The 20,997-nt window shown below is 37.9% G+C and overlaps 1 protein-coding gene across 12 annotated transcripts in view; it reads right to left on the bottom strand.

The window, feature by feature from the left end:
* Positions 1-20,997, bottom strand: part of MYO16 (myosin XVI) — a 698,554-nt gene that overhangs the window by 521,992 nt on the left and 155,565 nt on the right. For 10 of the 12 annotated variants that reach the window (XM_045377420.2, XM_005586232.4, XM_074021383.1 and 7 more), the window contains exon 2: positions 11,591-11,854. In XM_045377420.2, coding sequence (XP_045233355.2) covers positions 11,591-11,816 — 226 coding nt within the window. In that variant the 5' untranslated portion in view covers positions 11,817-11,854. Of the gene's footprint in view, positions 1-2,504; positions 2,622-11,590; positions 11,855-20,997 lie in introns of those variants that run through there. The other 2 variants (XM_015439510.3, XM_074021387.1) reach the window with 1 other exon arrangement.

The raw sequence follows: 20,997 nt of genomic DNA, 5'->3' as shown, positions 1-20,997 counted from the left end.
ATCCTTATTAGACATCCAGCTTAGGAGAAGGGAGCGGCTCTAAGAAATAACATCGTATGGAGCGAGAAAGTGACACAGAGGAAGTGACACTACAAAATCAGGAGACGATTTTTTAATTATAAAGACCAGAACCCATTACTCATTCCTTCATTCCCCCTTTCCTAAAATATACAAAAATACTGGGTTAAAATAAATATATATGTGCATGTATAAATACACACAGGTATATGTAAGTATATATACATATATATCATATATACATAGGTACATATATATGTATATGTACCTATATATACACACATACCTGAATATATATGTATATACTGTATATAGACCTGTATATATATGCATATATATTTTATATATATGTATATACACACACATCCATGTGCACCTTATTGGTTCTAATTCTCTGGAGAACTCTGATTCACACACAGTCTCTGTGCTAGGAATAGAGATAGAAATATTATGAAGTTCATTAGGGCAGGAAGAACTTTCTCACTGTGTCTTTGCTCAAGCTTTTCTTTCTTCCCTGAATCCCCTCCTCCTTCGGCACATCCCCGGCACTTAGAACAGTACAAGGAAAATGACAAGGATACAATAAACATTTACTGCATGAATGAATGAATGAATGAATGATGAAGGAATCCTGATCCTCTCCTTTGCATAACACACATTTTAGTGAGAGATACGGGCTTGAAAACAAGAGATTACACTTCAAGGAATTCATGTTGGCAACGCTGCAGGGGAAGGGCTTTGTGTGTTTCACCTGAGGATGTCGGGGAGGGCTCCACAGGGGGAGGAGAGGTACATCTGCAAGGAATAGAGGAAGGGGTGCTCCTGGCGGGTTGGGAAATCTCTGGAGCAAAGACACAGTAGACACAGCAGAAAGCAAGTACGTTTCACATTCTGGGAACTGCTGACCCTGGGACTACCAGGAAAACCCAGCACGCCTTTCCTCTGTCTTCTGGGCCTGCTGAGAAGGTTTGTCTCGTGATTTGCAGCAGTGCCACTTACTCCACATGGCTTTGGTCCATATTCTCATGCTGTCCTCCCTCTGTGTGTGCCTACACTTCTTTTCTTTTCAGTGGACACCAGTACCTGGACCAGGACCCACCCTGATCCTGATGACTTATCTGAACTTGATTACATCTGCAAATACTCCATTATTTCCAAATAACATCATATAGGTTCTCAGTAGACATATATTTTTAACCCAATACAGGATTATTTTCAGATTAAATGAGAAAATACGTATAAAGTGTTCAGAGAGATGGCTGGCACGCACATGTACGTACACATAATCAGACATTAGCAGAAAACAAGGAATAAAAATATTGCTCAGTGCTCCTTAATAATGTAATTTTTTCCCTTTTAATACATTTCCAAAGGTGCTATCAAATTCCTGTTTCTCATTATCTTGTTTACATCAGTGCCCTTAGCTTATGTGTCTATCTTCAAGCTTTTTCCATTTCATTATAATTTAAAATATGACTGCCTAAAACATTCCTAAAGCTATGCTGTTATTCCTATAATTTACACTCATGGTGACAATCATTGAATCACATACCAATGTCATTATTTAGCCACTTTGCTACTCTGATAATATCTCTTAATTCAAATCGTAATAGTAGCTAACATTTATTATGCATGTGGCAATACATGGCAGATTCCATTGGCAGGTATTTGCATGTATTATCTAACCAACTAGTCTTCACGACCACTTACAGGAGAGGTACACCTCGTAATCTTATTTGCAGAAAGGTGAGGTGCAGAAAGCGCCCTGGCTGGGGACAGAAAGCTGTTAAGTATCAGAGTACAGATCAACCCCCAGACTGAACTCCAGAGTTAGATCCTTGATGCTAAACCTAAGTAATGCTGCTTCTGTCATGATGCTCTCGTATCAGAAATCTGCTTTCCTCTGGCTCCATCGCTGCCCTCACGCTATGGATTACAGCCAAAGAGTCCCTTTCTCTCTTCCTACCAAACTCATAAAATGTTGAAGAGAGCACAGTTTCAGATTCATGTCATCCTACCTCACCCCAATGAATGCCCACAGCAACTCTCTGTTAATGAATGGTGCATCTTTCCATCTAGGTTATAAATGATTATAAAGTATATTTTTTTCCTCTTTTTTCAATTATTCTCACAACACCTATGAAAGTTGTGACTATATAGCAGACAATCAAAATAATTAATATTCTCAGAAATAAGAATTTGTGTTCATGAAATATTAAGCCATGCATTCAGTTCATACAGAATCCTTCAGAATTTAAATGCAATTAATTTGCTACCTTTTGTAATTTTATATCTGATTTGGAAATAGGCACCTTTAATTACCTAGCAGCTGTTACCTACTAACTGAAGGCATCATAACGCACTGAATGTATCTATGTGATATTCTAACCCGCCCCGGAGGGCTGGAGTCAGCATGTGCCTGCACTCTACATATTTAGCCATACAAATCTCTGATGTAGGTATGTATGTGGAGCTGGAAAACTCACCCTTTTTGTCTAAAATCCAGAAGTCATTCTTTTGTACCTTGTAGCTGCCCCAGCAAACATCTTATCTGAGCTACTTCTTCCTGCATCCTTCCCCTCCTGTGCTAAGTAAGAGGAAAGGAAGAATCCACAGCTTCACAATCAGAGGGCGGTATGGTCCCATCCTATTGAGCAGTTAATGAAATGGGAGTGACGCTGATGAAGCTGCCACTTCCCTCTCTGCCAGGCTTGGTGCCACTCTGGAACAGGGAAGATGCAGACAGCACCATGTTGTCAATGTTTTTTCGCTGGGAATGTTGCCTCCCCATTTCTTCCTTAGGACAGGCTGATGTTTTATATTTGCTCTACAACCCGACGTATCTAATATAGGAGATATTCGTGGTGGTTAAATCTGACTCTTTTGGGGAGAGTGTACATATATTCCATGTCAAATACACTCCGAATTTTGAGTTGGAGAAATAGTCATCCTTGCAGTACTTAACATACACCACATCCAGTAATGTTCATTTAAAAATGCATATATGGATCCAGGCCTGGTCACGTTCTTAGTAGATTTGACGGATTCTAAAGGTGGCAGGGCTCTGATTTCAATTTCTGAAGTGTCAGCTTAAATCCGCTTATTGAGCGCCACATTTTCTAACTGCCAATTTGTGTAGCTGGTTGTGGGGAGGTCAGGGAGAGAGGATAAAGCTGCATCCAATAAAACGCCATCACCACCACTGTGGAAACAGTGCCAGCCCAGATGGGTCACACTCGTAAAAACAGCGCTCACCAAACGCTAGTTGTGAAAATTATAACAGGCTCCTTCTATCTTTATACCCTAGATACTAGGAGACAATTTTTTTTAAAATAAGCTTACTTGATAATCAACTACTGCAGAATTTTTAACTTCTGAGACAATCTAGTAAATACAAGGACACAGCTGGACTAAATAATCACAAACTAAGTAAATAGGCAGTCTTATTTCACTTTTTATGTATAAAACACTTAAGGCATATATGAAATTTGTTCTTTGACCTCGGTCTACACTTTTGGGAATGGGGTACATAGGGGAGAGAAAGCTTGGTCCTAATGATTTACCTATGAACGTCTAAATGAAGAGATGTCCAGCCTATCAATGAATACATCATCCAATGTGTATTGAACACCGATATATTTTAGGCATCTATTTAGAGGGTTCTGAATGGCATGCAGACAGTTGATATTTCCTGTAGATTTTTCAGAAGAGGTAAAGCCATCAGTACTTTACAAAATTGCACCAAAATCAAAGTGACTTCAAGGTTTCTGTCCTGGAAGACCAGGGGAGTGATGGCAACATCAATTGAGAATCACAGAGGAAGTTTTGGTTTGGGAAGAAGATGAGGGTGGATATATTCAGCTTTGAACACGACAATTAATAAAGGCAAGATCATCAGAAAAATTAAGACTGGATCTCAGGAAAAAGGTCTGGATGCAGATTTAGCATAATTAGAGTGGGTGAGGTGGATGCAATGGGGGAAAATGAGATCTCCCAAAGAAGATGGGTAGAAAGAGAGTTAGAATCAAGAGTCTGAGATCAATAGAAGAGGGAACCAACCAAGGAAGCTGGTACAAGGGTCTGAGGAGTAGGAGAAGAAAACAGAGGTATCCCAGTGTTACATTTTGATGTTTTTCAATTTTCCTAATAGATTACTTACAATTTTGTGATAAAATGGGGATATAAATAAAGTACGATATTATAGTTCTGTAAATAGGCTTACAAGTTCTTTGTGTGACTGGACTGAAATAGGTCCTTAGTAAACACGTGGCATATTAAGTAGTAAATAAATAATATTGCTTTTGAAAAAAAAAGGAAGAAGAACGAGGAGGGATTGATCAGAGAAAGAAGATGGAAAATCCCAAAGCATAAAAAAATACTTCTCCTGGCCTTTGGACATTCCCTTGACAGCAGGCAGAGAGCTCCACTAGAAAGCAGGAAGAAAGAATTTCAAATGGCAAGGAAGGTAAATCAACCAATGGAGTTAATAGTTTCTCTAACTATACCTCATAAATCAGTTTTGCAGGATGATGTTGTCTATAAAAACATGATCTCTCAACTCGGGAAGCCCTGAGGTAGCAGTTACTTCTTCAAAGGCTCCACTGCTTCACCCACCAAGTGGGGTGCACGTCCTACCTACTTCCAATAGCATATGTACCTACTACATATGTGATTGAAAGGAGTAAGTCAAGTCATGTAAAGCTCGGGGAGTACCGAGCATACCGGCAAGGCGCCATATAATAACATTAGCAGTTACTTGTAATGGAAACACATTGTGGACTAATTAGTAAGAAGCAATATTTGGGAGTGGTAATTCCAATAGGAGAATTCACATTCCTTCTTAAATTTTCCCTATGTGCTTCCACTCTGATCTTTAAGTCACCTATTCACTCTATTTCTCCATCTCTCTCCCTCAGTCTTCCCTTTTCCTTCATGTGGTGTAACTCAAATGGAGTTGAATTAACAGCCTTAAAAGAAAATTTAGGACAGGTTTCCTTTTAGAGGGAAAAAGAGTTGTTGAACACATTTTGGATTGATGCAGCATATTAAAATGACAAATTGCACACTGAAATATCACCAACTCCCAGAAGAGAACAATAAAAACATCAAAGACACTAAATTTACACTGACAAAAATACAACATTTATAAAGCAAAAAAAAAAAAAAAAATCCTGAATTACTTTTAAATGACATACTATAAACCTTAACATAAAAACACCATAGACATATTGTCCTTTGAAAAAGTATATTTGATTCTTTATACTCAGCCAGCCAATAAAAGTACTTGGAAATAAGAGATAAAATTATTCATACAAATACACAATCTGCAAGTTTAAACAATAATTTAAATGGAAACTTTTTTCTTATGGCAATTTTTTTTTTACTTTCTCAATTGCATAAACAAATGCATTTGACTATTTCAATAGCTTAAAGATAAATAAAAATATCACTACTATGAAGTGAAAACTTTTTCTTATATGCATTTTTGAGAGAAGTAATACATATGCTAGAGACGTTATACTGTCTCTAAACAGATTACTTTCATTTGCAATCCAAATTTCTTAAATTGTAAGAAATTCATATTTTTCCCCTAGCACAGTGAGGTATATGAGTACTCACAATGGTATTTCCAAGGTAGATGAGAAACTCAAGGGAAGTAATACATGTATATCCATTATTTTATACTTGGGTCAGCTCCAAGTACCAAATAAATATGCTCTATTGCAGACTAAATGTTCCTTTCCCTCAAAAATCATACTTTTCCTCAAAAATCATATGTAGAAGTTCCTTTCCCTCAAAAATCATATGTAGAAGCCCATCAGGTGATGGTATTAGGAGTTGTAGCCTTTGGGAGGGAATTAGGTTGGATGAGTTTATGAGATGGAGTCCCATGATAAGATTAGCACTCTTAAAAGAAAAGAAATCAGAGCTTCCTCTTCATGTGAGGACACAGCAAGAAGGTGGCTGTTAGCAAGCCAGGTCCCTTGATCTAGGATTCCCTAGTCTTCAGAACTGTGAGAAATAAATGTCTGCTGCTTAAGTCGCTTAGTCTGATATTTTGATATAGCAGTCTGAGCTGAACAGACACCCTCTAGAGCCAAATATTTTAATTTTTACATTGCAATAATGCATTTGAAATTATAATAATTGTTACATATTCAAACTCTTTCATTGAATTCTAGAAGTCAACTATTTCTTCTTCATTTGATGCTGAAGATAACCTTCACTATAGTCCATCACTTTTGCTTCCATTAGTAATGGAAACTATTCACTAAAAGAGATGAAATTATATAGTTGCCTTGCTGAGGATATTTTCTTCTAATATCTTGAGAAATTTTTGTGTCATTACTGTCATAAAGCATTAACATAGCATATAGAAAAGGTGTATACAGTTTGCTGTGTACACAGAGAAAGCATGCAAAACACATTGTGTGTGTGCACATGTGTATGTTTCTGTGTGGGTGATTATTTTTGTCTGCTTCCTAGTGTTCCTATCACTTTAAGGACCTTAACATGATCATTACACCATGCAAAATGTGAGACTTTTCTATCCAGTCCTTTCTCTCCTTTGCCATTCAAAAAATAAATACACAAAAAAGCAATTTCTTAAATAAAATAAAACAAAACTAAAAGTTAATCATGTATTAATTCAAATAAAAAATTACTCTTTGCTTCTTTTGAATTAAAAAATCAGATCTGACTGCTTGCTTAGATTTTAGTGTCTTTATACCGATATTCATAATATAAACAAACTGCTATACATAATACACTTATCCATTTATTACACTTAAAAATACATGTTAAGAAATCCTTGCCGGGTATTTGTGGTTACCAACATATTTTAACCATGTAACAAATATTGACTGCCTATTGATAAGATTATATTATATTCCACCAAAATGGTATCCATATATACATGTGAAATAATTTCTGGGAAGACAAATTTAGCACAGATGCATTCTAGAAACTATAGGAAGTTTCAGGACAGGAAATTCTTTATGTCCTAAGAATAAGGACAAAGGAGTGGTGAGACCATGCCAAACCATTACTGAAACTCTTGAATCATATTTGATCCTTCTTTGTAGTGCTTATTCTTTATATCTTTTTTTTTTCTATGGTCCCATTTAAAAAATACAGTATTTGCCTTGGTCCATTTTTTCTCCCATACTTGCAGGTTCCCTTCTTTGCTTTACTTTCAGGTCATCTTCCACACCCTCACTCTTAGCCAAGGGCCATGGTTCTTTGATTAATTAGTATCAAACCAGGAGGAGAATCACCACAGGTTCACACCATATCTCTCAGCTCTCTCTGAACACCATAGTCTCCTAGGCACCATTAAAAACCATCCTGGCCCCACATAAGACTGATTACATCAGCATATTTATGAGCAGGTCCTAGATACGGAAATTAAAAAATAAAATCTTCTCAGGTGATTCTGTTATCCAGCCAGGATTGATAACGACTGCTAGAGGTGATCCCAGCTGAACCCAAGCCCTTCCAGTGGGCAGCTGACCTCATCACAGTATGCACGTGCACAGGCTTGCTCCATCAATTGTCTTCTCTTACTCTAGTGTGACCAGATTTTCCCTCTCACATGAATTATTTTTATTTTATTTTAAATGTTACTTCAAGTTCTGGGATACATGTGCAGAACATGCTGGTTTGTTACATAGGTATACATATGCCATGGTGGTTTGCTGCACCTATCAACCCACCATCTAGGTTTTAAGTTCCATGTACATTAGGTGTTTGTCCTAATGTTCTCCCTCCCATTACCCCCTAACCCCGACAGGCCCCAGTGTGTGATGTTCCCCTCCCTGTGTCCGTATGTTCTCATTGTTCAACTCCCACTTATGAGTGACAATAAGTGGTGTTTGGTTTTCTGTTCCTGTTTTAGTTTGCTGAGAATGATGGTTTCCAGGTTTATCCATGTCCCTGCAAAGGACATGAACTCATTCTATTTTCTGGCTGTATAGTATTCCATGGTGTTTATGTACCACATTTAATATCCAGAATCTACAAGGAACTTAAACAAACTTACAATAAAAAACAACCCCATCAAAAAATGGGTGAAGGATATGAACAGACACTTCTCAAAAGAAGACATTTATGCGGCCAACAAAGCTCATCATCACTGGTCATTAGAGAAATGCAAATGAATTATTTTTATCAGCACATATACTTGCTGTTAATTCTCCCATCATTAAAAAAAGCTCTTAATGTCTGTTCCCTCTTCATCAATCTTTCCATTTCTCTCCTCTTTACAGAAACCTCCTTTAAAGAGCTCTTTATACTTTCTGTGCCCATTCCTGTTTTCCTACTCTGTTTGGAACCTAATCCATTAAAATTCTTGCTCCCAACAAGTCATGAAAACTAATCACCTCCATACTCCTAAATGTAGTGGTCAGTTTTCAGGCTTCCTCCTACTTGATCAATAAAAATTTATCCTCCTTGAAAACTTCTTATCTTGGCTCCCAAGAAAGCACCCTCCCTCATTTTCATCTTTTCTTCCTGGTCATTCCTTATGGTTGGACCTCATTTCACTGAATTGTTAATATTGGAATTCCTTGGGACTCAGTTCTTAGACTTCTTATCGTTTTACCTAAACTCTTTCTGTACGTCACTTTATCCACTTTTGGGGTTTTCAGTATCATCTATATGCTCATGAGTTTTTAATTTACACCTCCAGTCAGGATGCCACCCCACCTCATTCACAACTCCTAGAGGCACTCCTACTGTGGCTAATGGCATTTCATTCTTCTATTTGTTGAGGCCCCAAAACCTTGATGTTATCCTGGAATTCTCACTCCCTGTAGTAGGGAACATTTTGGCTGTCCCGATTTCACCCTCTGGAGTTACACCTGCAACTATGCAACGTGATCTGGAGAAAGGGATGTATGGTTACTAAGGGACGTATGGTTACTAGTGAGCTCCCTCTGGAACAGGTGAACCTGCATAGTCCAGGTGAGCCCAGTGTCATCACATAGGCTCCTAAAGGTGCAAGAGGGAGGCAGAAGATTCAGTCAGATACAAGGATGGACAAAGAAACAGGCAAACTGAAGCATGAGAAGGAGCACTGTCCCTGCCCTATATCCATCACCGCTGACCTTGGAGACAGAGGAGGGGGCTCTGATCCAAGGAAGGCAGGTGGCCTCTGGAAGCTAGAATTGTTGAACCAGTGCTGATGACAGCTTGTTTATATCTCACCAAAGCCCATACCTGACCTCTGACCTACAGAACTGTAAGGTAATATTTATGCTGTTTGCCACTATTAAATTCATGATAATTTGTTTTGGTAGCAATAGAAAATCAATACACTCCCTATAGCCAGGTAATCAGCATTTTCTGTCAGCTTTGTCCCAAAAATAAATCCTAAAATTGACTATTTCTCACCACACCCTCGCTCCATTTGGGTCCAAGCCACCACAATCTCTCGCCTAGCTTGCCACTAGAAACTAGGTTGCATAGTTTCACACCTACAACATCTGCTAAGAAAGCATTAATTCAGATTGTATGACATGAATATTTGTGGAAACATGACTTATATAATAACTGCTTCTTGGCTTTTGAGTTAGTACTTTACTACTACGAATTTTCCTTTAACCCTAACCTAGACATAATTGTGTACTGTAGGTATTTGGTACAAGAAATTTTAAAACATTTCCAATACATTAAAAGAAGTGTTTTTGAGACAGGGTCTTGCTCTATTGCACAGATTGGAGTTCAGGTCACCATCATGACTCACTATAGCCTTAACCTCTAGGCTCAAACAATCCCTTACCACAGCTTCTTGAGGAGCTGGACATGCACCACTGTGTACAGCTAATTTTTAAAAATATCTTGTAGAGATGGGGTCTTGCTATGTTGCCCAGGCTTGTCTCTAACTCCTGGCTTCAGCAGAGTTTTCCACCTCTGCCTCCCAAAGTGTTGGGATTACAGGTGTGAGCCACCGCACTGGCACCAATCAATTTTTCTGTTTTATTACTTTTCAATCAAAATAGGGCTTAAATTTCAAGACCTGCTTTCTCATTTAAGCTTATTGTAACAACTACTGTGTGTTGAACAACAACCGATCACTTTACTCTTTCACTCAATGCTGCTGAAAGGTATGAGATGGGCAGGAGAGGGCAATGACCTTGTGGACATTGTCCCTACCTTTGATGTGCTCACAGACTCACGGAGGAGGTGGCCATTAAATGAACAGCCATAGGTGAGAAGAGAATAATAAAATGAAAGGTCAGAGTGCTCCAGACAGCTTTCCAGAGAATATGACACGATGGCTGAATTTCAGTTCCTTCATGGGTAAAGTAAGTGGACCACACCAAAAGTTTTTAGGTACTTTCCAGCTCAAAGATTCACTACTACTGTTATTGCAACTTAAGACAAAAAAAAAAAATTAGAAATTCTCAGAGTATTCCAGTTTAACTAGAAAAAGCCCACACAAAACCATGAAAAGAATGACTTGAGTCTTCTTACTATGTATAACTATTATTCTATATAATGTGCTATAGGTTTTCTTAGCTAATAGATCCACAATCCCCATTTGAAAGCCTTCAAAGCACATATGTTATTGAATTTATTATTTTTCCAAACTGAACAGGTTATAAACCATGAATAGGTCAGTGAAAGTTTTGCCACTAAATGATCTATCCAAATAATGGCTTCAGAGCTTTTTGGATTTCAAATTGTGAATAATGAATTGTGAAGAATGCTCGTTTTAGATTCATTCAAATACTGATTTGGGAGCCAATCAAGGTAAATTGATTTATATCTGTTTCTTTGAAGCCTTGTACAACTACAACAATTATATCCAGAGCTGAAACATTTCTCTCACATTTGAACTTGGGCAAGTGGGTTCTATATAGGAAAACAGAAAAATTCACATACAAGAATATATAAAAAGTGAAAAATTTAACAGTCTTGCGAAGACAATTGAGATTTGCATTGGGTAATCTTAGTAAAACGTGATACCACAAGCCAAACAACTTTAAGGGAGAAAGAAATTGATTCCTTAGAGTCAGGGGAAGTCACATTACTGCCACATCTATCAAAGCATGAGCTACGGATTAACAAATTCCACAGTCCCAAATCATCATCAGGAAAAACAATTCACTGAAATTCCTGCACTCTGGGAGGCTGAGGCTGGAGGACTGCTCGAGCCCTGGAGTTTGAGACCAGCCTGGTCAACATAGTGGGACCCTGTCTCTATAAAAATTTTCTAAATAGAAAACCAATTCATTGATAAAAAGTTTCCCTAACAATTAGAACTGAACAATTTGAAAGGAACTCGCTTGCTCTTCTGATAGGTAATTCTTTTAAAAAAATAATAAAAAATACAATTTCACCACAATTTTTACATTTTTTTAATCTTACTAGGTGGCAGGACTTTTAATGATGTTCTTTGCAAACCGTGTTTTTTTTTCTTGAATAATTCGAACAGTTAAAAGATAGTAGCCTCCAATATTTAAAAGGACTTTTCTGCCCCGTCTCTCCATCAAAAAAACAACAAACCAACAAAAATCAATCACAAAACATCACATCAGAAAGCGGGTCCTTCTTTCTTATCATGTACCTTCTTTGTCATTGTGGTGGATAATCGCGTCCTGTATCATGTCCGCCAGGTCGAAGTGAACTTTTGGATTCTTCGCATGCTTCAGCCTTTTCAGGAACCCTTCCTGCTTCTGAAAAGCCTTCTCGCGCTCATAGTAGGCTTTGATTTGCTCACAGCGCATGCGCTTCACCAGACGCTGCCGTTGGCCAAGGGGAAGGGACTCTAGCAAGCACTGGTCGATTTCCATCTCATGGGATCGAAAAACGTTACATAGCTGAAAGCAACCTGGAAGAAATGCAAGGGGAGCGTCACCAGACCTATTATTATAACCACTATACATGTGCACCACAGCACGTTTGCTTTTATATTGCCCATTGCACAGGTCATAAACGGAACAATTCTCCCTGCACTTGATATTACAAATCCAAAGCCCTTTTTATAGATTGGGGGAAAACCGTTCGTGTGTTTCTCAAGATTCCGTGGTAATAAAACAAATGGTAGAATTAGACATGCATATGTAGTTAAGCTCAACGCAATTACTAACCATCCATCCCTTCCTGTTTCTTTCAATCCATAGCCAAAGCCTCCAGATTTCACCACTGTGTCAGGCTCCTTCTGTCTAATTGAATAATACTAACTAATTTTGCATGTTAAATGTGGGCATAAAATCATTCCAACTTTTTCAGAACAACCTAATAGAATTGCTTGTGCGTATCATGATGACTAATCATGACGCTGTTAATTTAATGTAATAGAATATATATGCTGCCAAGTATAATGGCTCAAGCCTGTAATCTCAGTGCTTTGAGAGGTTGAGACGGGAGGATCACTTGAAGCCAGGAGTTTAAGACTTGCCTGGGCAACATAGGAAGATCCTGTCTGTCCAAAAAAAAAAAAAAAAAAAGAGAGAGAGAGAGAAACTTTTAAGTTAGTGGCATGTGGCTGTAGTGCCAACTACTTGGAGGCTGAGGTGGGGGATCACATAAACCCAGGAGTTTAAGGTTGCAGTGAGCTAGGATTACACCACTGCACTCCAGTCTGGGCAACAGAATGGGGAAAAAAGGAGAATATATGCTATCAACTCTTTATATGATACAGTAGACATTTTTCACCAATTTATTGCTAAATTCTTTTTCTCATAATCAGTGACATTCATTTCCAAGAAACCTGTGGTTAAGTATAAAGACTGAGGGTTGGCACAGAGATATTTCTCAAAATTGTGGAGAGAATTTTGGCTGCTACAGTTCTTGTTTTATTTATATAGTGATTAACAAACTGAATTCCCATTTCTGAAACTTAAAATATCCTGTTTGTTTCAAAAGTCTATTTCCTATAAACACCAGTCAAAGCACCTGTAATGGAATTGTACAAACACTTATATTTACCACCAGGTTAAAATTTTACTATTGGCAGAAAATCAATGTTAAAGCATTAAAAATTCTAGAAGCTGGCTTGCAAACACAGATTCAGATGTGTTTATATATTCTTAAGCTATTTATAATATAAGGTCCCAAGGAGGTTAAAGTAACTATGCATGAACAAAATGTGGTTGATCATATGCCATATCTGAGAAGATTATATACTAAGGGTATAGTTCATCTTTGGAAAGATGCCCTGGTCCTTTGAAGGAACAAGTCATGACAACACTATTTCCACTTCTGTTTCTTGTGACACTTTGCAAGTCTTTATTCTCACAGCCCCCAGGTGCACCAGCATAACCATCCCTGTTTAGCATATAAAGAAAATCAAGTTGAGAGAGGCTGTGACTTGTCTAAGATTAAAGAGACAATTAGGCAAACAGAATAAAAAACGCTCCATAGAGAAGAAACAACCAAAGCTCGTGATTCTCTAATGCCAGGTATTGAATATATAAGTACTTTTACATAAGATGTAGGAAGATAAAGAAGCCGTGTTGGGGGATTTTGTGTTCATTTATTTGCATTTGACAAAAGCTATACATTTTAGCATCATGTTTTCATAAGACTGTTCATGAGTATTCGTAAAAGTGATGTGAGAAATATTAACTAGCTATACAGAAAATGTTCCCTTTCCAGTGACCGAAACGCAAACAGACAACAGCGGTTCTGAAATGATGACAAATTGCTCTGGAGTACACTTCTTTGATAAAAGCTCTGATCACTGCCAGAGACAGATTGTATGAGAAAGCTCATAAATAAAGAGCCGTAAATGTCTTCTGCTTTCACATCTGTGTAGAAAAGTGCACAGGGCTTGATTGATTGACTTGGATGCTTGTGACACTTTGACTTCTGTGACTTTCCTGGCTTGTCATTTGGTGCCCAGGGGATCAACAGGGCCACACAAAAAAAGCCTGAAGAATTAAAACAAATAACATCGCAGAGTGCCATGTGTTGATTAGCCAGCAGTTGACGGCTGAGGATAATCTAATAAACACCACAGTAGTCCTCTAGTTTGTGACTCTCAAGAAGGGTCTCTCGGTGAAATTTTCAATTAACTTTTAAGGATTCCACGGTGACAGATCATGATTCATTGAGTTATCCCTCACAGGCTGTCAAGAGGGAATGTAAAAGGTGGCTCTTAAATTAATTTTCTTATTTTCCTTTTTGATTTGGAAAACTCAAAGGCTGTGATTGTTAAATTTCAAATCAATTCAGGTCTCAAATCTTGATTTTTAATGTATTTTTGTTAAATAGTTCCCCATGTTTTGATCTAAAACATTAGTTTATAAATTGATTCTTTTGTAATCTGAAAATTTATTGGGCATTTTGACTTTGTTTTAATCTAAGTACAAGTTCGTCAGCTGTGTCATGTACGTATATGTCTATGAATCGATAAGATATATAATATGACCAGTTGATCTAAAAAAAAAATAAAGAAAAAATCGATAAGATAACACAGGGATTCAGGGGATCACGGTGGACGGGAGGCAGGGCTGCACTGCAGCTCTGGACAGCGCAGCATGGGAAGGCTTGCACCGTGAATTTTAGCTCCAGATTGACTTCAAGAAGAAACCAGCAATCCCGAGAGGACCCACAGATCCTCTGAAAGGAGTGGACTGTTCCTGCAGGACCTGGGAGACACCTCAGATACTGTGAGTGCCCCAACTGCAGAAATGGGGATAGAGGCCCTCCTCTTCTGAACACACACCCCCACTGGAGAAGCTGAAGTTCTGTCCGTGGGAGAAGTTTTGAACTTTACCTGGAGCTGAGTCAAGTTAGAGAGCCGAGCAAAATACATGGGTAGAGGAAGCAGCAGAAAAGGCCCTGGGAGCTCACTGGGTCCCCAAGCAGCCCTTCCTGCCTGGCACCACAGGGATCCATTGGGAGGGTGGCCAGAGACAGAAGGAATTCTCTAGCTGAACTTTGTAACATTTTGAACAGGATGAGAAGCAGCCTAGCCAGGGAGGTTGTGAATCAGGCATGCAGACTTCACAGACGGTGAAAGAACTAAAGCCCTTTTCTCTCGAAGCTGGAAGTTGGATCGCCTTGGGCAAGTTTTCAAACCCATCTTGCCCTCTACCTGGGAACTCAGGGCTGTTGGTTTGGGGGGCACGGTGGGAGTGAGATTGGCCTTTAGGTTTGCCTGGCCCGTGACTGCCGGCTTTCCCCCACTTCCCTGACAACCTGCATGACTCAACAGAGGCAGTCATAATCCTCCTAGGTACACAACTCCAGTGACCTGGGAATCCCACCACCATCCCCCACAGCAGCCACAGCAAGACCCACCCAAGGAGAGTCTGAGCTCAGTCACACCCAGCCCTGTTCCCACCTGATGGTCCTTCCCTATCCACCCTGGTAGTGGAAAACAAAGGGCATTAATCTTGGGAGTTCTAGGGTTCCACCCACTGCCAGTCCCTCTCCAGACTACTACAGCTGATGCTTTCTGGGAATTGCCACCTCCTGGAGGAGGCCAACCAGCACAAAAATAGAACATTAAACCACCAAAGCTAAGGACACTTATAGAGTCCACTGCAGCCTTCACCACTTCCACCAGAATGGGTACTGGTATCCATGGCTGAGAGACATATAGATGGTTCATGTCACAGGACTCTGTGCAGACAACCCCCAGTACCAGCCTAGAGCTGGGTAGACTCACTGGATGGCTAGACCCAGAAGAGAGACAACCATCACTGCAGTTTGGCTCACAGGAAGTCACATCCACAGGAAAACGGGGAGAGTACTACATCAAAGGAACACCCCATAAGACAGAAGAATCTGAACAACAGCCTTCAGACAGAGCCTACCCAAATGAGAAGGAGCCAGAAAACCAACCCTGGTAATATGACAAAACAAGGCTCTTCAACATCCCCAAAAAATCACACTGGTTCACCAGCAGTGGATCCAAACCAAGAAGAAATCTCTGGTTTACCTGAAAAAGAAATCAGAAGGTTAGTTATTAAGCTAATCAGGGAGGGACCAGAGAAAGCCAAAGCCCAATGCAAGGAAATCCAAAAACTGATATGAGAAGTGAAAGGAGATATTCATGAAAATAGATAGCTTAAAGAAAAGACAATCAAAAATTTAGGAAATGCTGGACACGTTTTTAGAAATGCAAAATGCTCAGGAAAGTCTCAGCAATAGAAGTGAACAAGTAGAAGAAAGAAGTTCAGAGCTTGAAGACAAAGTCTTAGAATTAACCCAATCCAACAAAGACAAAGAAAACAGAATAAGAAAATATGAACAAAAGCCTCCAAGAAGTCTGGGATTATGTTAAATGACCAAACCTAAGAATAATCAGTATACCTGAGGAAGAAGAAAATTCTGAAAGTGTGGAAAACATATTTGGGGGAATCATCGAGGAAAATTTCCCCAGCCTTGAGAGAGACCTAGACATCTAAACAGAAGAAGCACAAAGAACACCTGGGAAATTCATCACAAAAAAGATCTTCACCTAGGCACATTGTCATCAGGTTATCTAAAGTTAAGATGAAGTAAAGAATCTTAAGAGCTCTGAGACAGAAGCACCAGGTAACCTATGAAGGAAAACCTATCAGATTAACAGCAGATTTCTCAGCAGAAACCCTGTAAGCTACAAGGGATTGAAGACCTATCTTCAGCCTCCTTAAACAAAACAATTATCAGCCCAGAATTTTGTATCCAGAGAAATTAAGTATCATATAGGAAGGAACGATACAGTCGTTTTCAGACAAATGCTGAGAGAATTTGCCATTACCAAACCACCACTATAAGAACTGCTAAAAGGAGCTTTAAATCATGGAAACACATCAAAACAGGAACTCTTTAAAGCATAAAGCACACAGGATCTATAAAACAAAAATACAAGTTAAAAAGCAAAAACAAAAAACAAAACCAAAGTACACAAGCAAAAATGAGTATGATGAAAGCAACAGTACCTCATATTTCAATACTAACATTGAATGTAAATGGCCTAATTGCTCCACTTAAAAGACACAGAACTACAGAATGGATAACTCACCAATCAACTATCTGCTGCCTTCAAGAGACTCACCTAACACATAAGGACTCATATCAACTTAAAGTAAAGGGGTGGAAAAAGGCATTTCATGCAAATGGACACCAAAAGGAAGCAGGGGTAGCTATTCTTATATCAAAACAAATAAACATACAAACAAACAAACAAACTTTAAAGCAGCAGCACTTAAAAGAGATAAAGAGAGACATTATATAATGGTAAAAGGCCTTGTCCAACAGGAAAATATCACAATCCTAAACATATATGTACCTAACACTGGAGTTTCTAAATTTATAAAAGAATTACTTATAGACCTAAGAAATAAGATAGACAGTAACACAATAATAGTAAGGGACTTCAGTACTCCACTGATAGCACTAGACAGGTCATCAAGACAGAAAGTCAACAAAGAAACAATGGATTTAAACTATACCTTGGAACAAATGGACTTCTGACAGCTAAAGACTGGTCAACAGATACCCTTCCTCCTAGTGGTCACTCAAAATCCCCTTTTACTAAGGCAAATGTCCCCTGAAAAACACTTCAATTCCTATTGCTTGCTTCATTTTTCTCCTTGGTATTTATCGCTCTTATACTACAATAGCTATCTATCTAATTATTTATTTTAGAGATGGGGTCTTGCTCTATTGCCCAGGCTACAGTGCAGTGGCATAATCAAAGCTCACTGCAGCCTCGAACTCCTGGCCTCAAGCAATTCTCCCACTTCAGCCTCCCAAGTAGCTGGGACTGCAGGCATTTACCACCACACTCAGCTCTCCTGCAATATCAGTTACTATGCTTCAACTGTATATTATACTAATATCTACACTAATTGATTTCCTAAAATACAATACTATATATTTTCTTATTGCTCTGTAAGCCCCATAAAGGCAGGAACTCAGGATGTTTCATCCCCTGTTTACTTTCAGCATCCAGAACAGGAGGTAGTCAATAGTTTTGTTGTTGTTGTTGCTGAATGAAATTGCAGGACAGACAATTACATTGATGGCAGAAACATTACACTCTTTATTAGGACCTAATCCAGCACTTAACACATGGCAGGTAAATGCTTAGTCTTGCTCTTACAGAAATGCAAGGTGACACTGTGCTCTCATGTAACTGCTCTTCCTTACAGAATTATCTGGCCCAAGGCAGTGTCATCAAGCTCATCTTTGTATTGGATTTCTTTATCTCCAGTGTTACACTTTTTAAGGAGGGCAAAGGAGGTGGCAGGGATCCTACATATATGGTTATCCTGCAATTCGAGATAAAAGTTTACAGCCAGAAGCCCCAGCTCAGAGAATGTGTATCTCTGTAGGACTAAACTCGAAAGCCAGCAAATATCTGACATCTAGTTATATATTTATATACACAGTTTCCCCACACCTTGGTTTGGAGGACCCTATGCAACTGTGTCATGATGTCAAGACATTATGTTATAACTAACTAGAAATATAAAGAGTAAAGTGAAGAGGAAAATGAACAAAAAAAATTGCGTAAAATTATTCTGCTGTACAACTACCAGAAATGCCCCATGTCATCTAGAATAAAAATCTTCCTGTGGCCATGGTACACTCAGTGTTCAAGATTTTTAAGCAAATCTCTCTGTGATTGCTAAAGAGGCAAAACGTTACTAAGAGCACAGAAAATTTGATCTAAGTACATTTATAAAAACTTGCAGACAAATTTGCAGGAAACATTCTTTTTCAAGAATTCATAGATGATTTATGATATTAACTGTGTCTTAGGCCATAAAGCAAAGCAAATCTCAATAAATTCTGAGGAACCAAAATTACACAGGCGTTTTCTTAACATAATTGAAAAGGGAATATCAACTACAGAAATGAAACCATACCTCCCCATATGTTCAGAAACTTATAAAGCCAATTCTACATAAAGTATGGTTCAGAGAAAAAAAATCAGAGAAATAATAAATTTTTAGAATTAACCATTGATGAAAGGAAATCCATCACAATTTTGTGGATAAAACTAAAGCAATTCATAGAAATAAATTCATAACTTTAAATACATTCTAGAAAAGAATATAGTTTTAAAGTCAATAAACAAAGTATCTGGCACATGAATTTAGAAAACACACACACACACACAAACACACAAAGTTGAAACCAAAAAAGAAGAAAACAAAATTATGCTATTAAAATTAATAGAAATGAAACAAGAAAAGAGCAAAGGTGAAGAAAGACGTGAGAAATTGACAATTTCTAGAACAATATAACTTACAAAAAGTGACTCAAGAAGAAGTGGAAAATGAACCAATTTATGCAATCATTGTATAAATTAAATCAGTTTTTAAAAATCTATAGACCAGAAACAAAAACAAACAAACAAAATGACCCAGATGATTTAACCTGTCTTTAAGGAAGAGATAACCTGCATTTTCATCCAGTTCTTTCATACAATAGAAAAAGAAGAAAATTACCTCAATTCATTTTCTGAGACAAGCATAAGCTTGATACCAAAATGAGGCCATCCAAAAAAGGAGAATTACAGGTCAATCTCTTGTATAAACACATGCAAATAGCCTACATGCATACACATTAGCAAAATGAACCCACGAATGTACAGTTTGTCAGCAGAATGAAAGGAGAGGCTAATTTTAAAACATTAAATTCTGTTTAAAATTTAGAAAAAGAAGGCCCTTTATTGCTGCTTCTATTCTATCTCAAAATGAAGGTCTTAGCATAGAAAAAAAACAGAAAAATAAATAAGGAGCATAAAATGTGGGTAGGCAGAAGGAAAAAATAATCAGTTATTATCATAAATACTGTTATCTACATAGAAAAAGCAACACACCCTGAGTCAGCTATTAGGAGTGATAGTCCAGAACTTTGCTGAATGCAAGTCAAAATACACACAGAAGAGAGCTACATTTTCAAACCTAACAAAAGATGCTCCACCTTATTAACATATAGCAAAATGTAAGAAGATAAAAAATATCATTGATTAAGTTAACAAATTGTCATTACAATTAAAAAGCAAACTGGAAATATTTAGTAAAATGTAGAATCATCTTTCCTACAACCCAGATATATATTTCTTCAACCTCTCAAAATATGATGCAAATAAAATTAAACAAACACAAAATAATACAGCATGCATTAAAAAAAACTACAGGTAACAAAAATAAACCTTTCAAATAACTTCTCCTCTATTTTTGGAGGATATAAATCTATTAAGCCACCTTCTCTCTTCGATATTTCCTAACTGTGGCTTTGGTAGAGGAATAAGACACTTAGACCAATGGAACAGAACACAGAACAAAGCACAAACTCTACACACAGCCACCTGAGTGGTGACAGAGGTCCAAAGAGTAGCCAATGGAGGGAGCATATTCAGATTATGATTAAAATTAAAATATTACAGCTATTGAGAAAAATAGTTTGGCAATTTCTTTAGCTACATTATGTAGTAACAGTTCTAGATGAAATTATGTGGTTCATTAAGATCATTCAAGATGATATTCAACATAGGAGGCCTGGAAGCTTCAGCTGCAAGCAGGCGTGTGTGCCTTCCTAGGTGAGCCTGTTAGAGGGATGTGTGGTGGACACTGGCAGCCTGCTATCTGGTGCTGAGTCAGCTGTCTCCATGGAGCATCAGGGAAGCAGGACATTTAGGATGGAGTACTTGCTTTTACTGACTGCTTTTTCTTTAATTTTTGTACTAGATTTTATTGGTTATTATTCACCCTTTATGAGTAGAACTCAAAAAGCTGAGAATGAAGTGGATTCTGGTGAAAGTTTCAATATATTATGGGCATGAATGGAAATAAACTGCTTATTGCCCTACTTTTTTTCCAAAAGGAAAATGAATCAACAGAAGGAAATAAAATAATTGTTGGAATATTTTCTATAAAAGAAAACAAAATTGACTTTATCATTTGTGAGTAAGAATATGTATTTATTTATCTGATGTGGATGAATTATATTTCAATCACTTCTCCTTATATTTTCAGTTTAGGAGATGCTTTATATCAAAGGCCTCCTCAGATGTTTGGA

This window comes from Macaca fascicularis, chromosome 17, assembly GCF_037993035.2.
Source record: "Macaca fascicularis isolate 582-1 chromosome 17, T2T-MFA8v1.1".
Classification (NCBI taxonomy): Eukaryota; Metazoa; Chordata; class Mammalia; order Primates; family Cercopithecidae; genus Macaca; species Macaca fascicularis.
The sequence above is the reverse complement of the archived record's forward strand: the minus strand, read 5'-3'. Positions and strand labels throughout refer to the sequence as shown.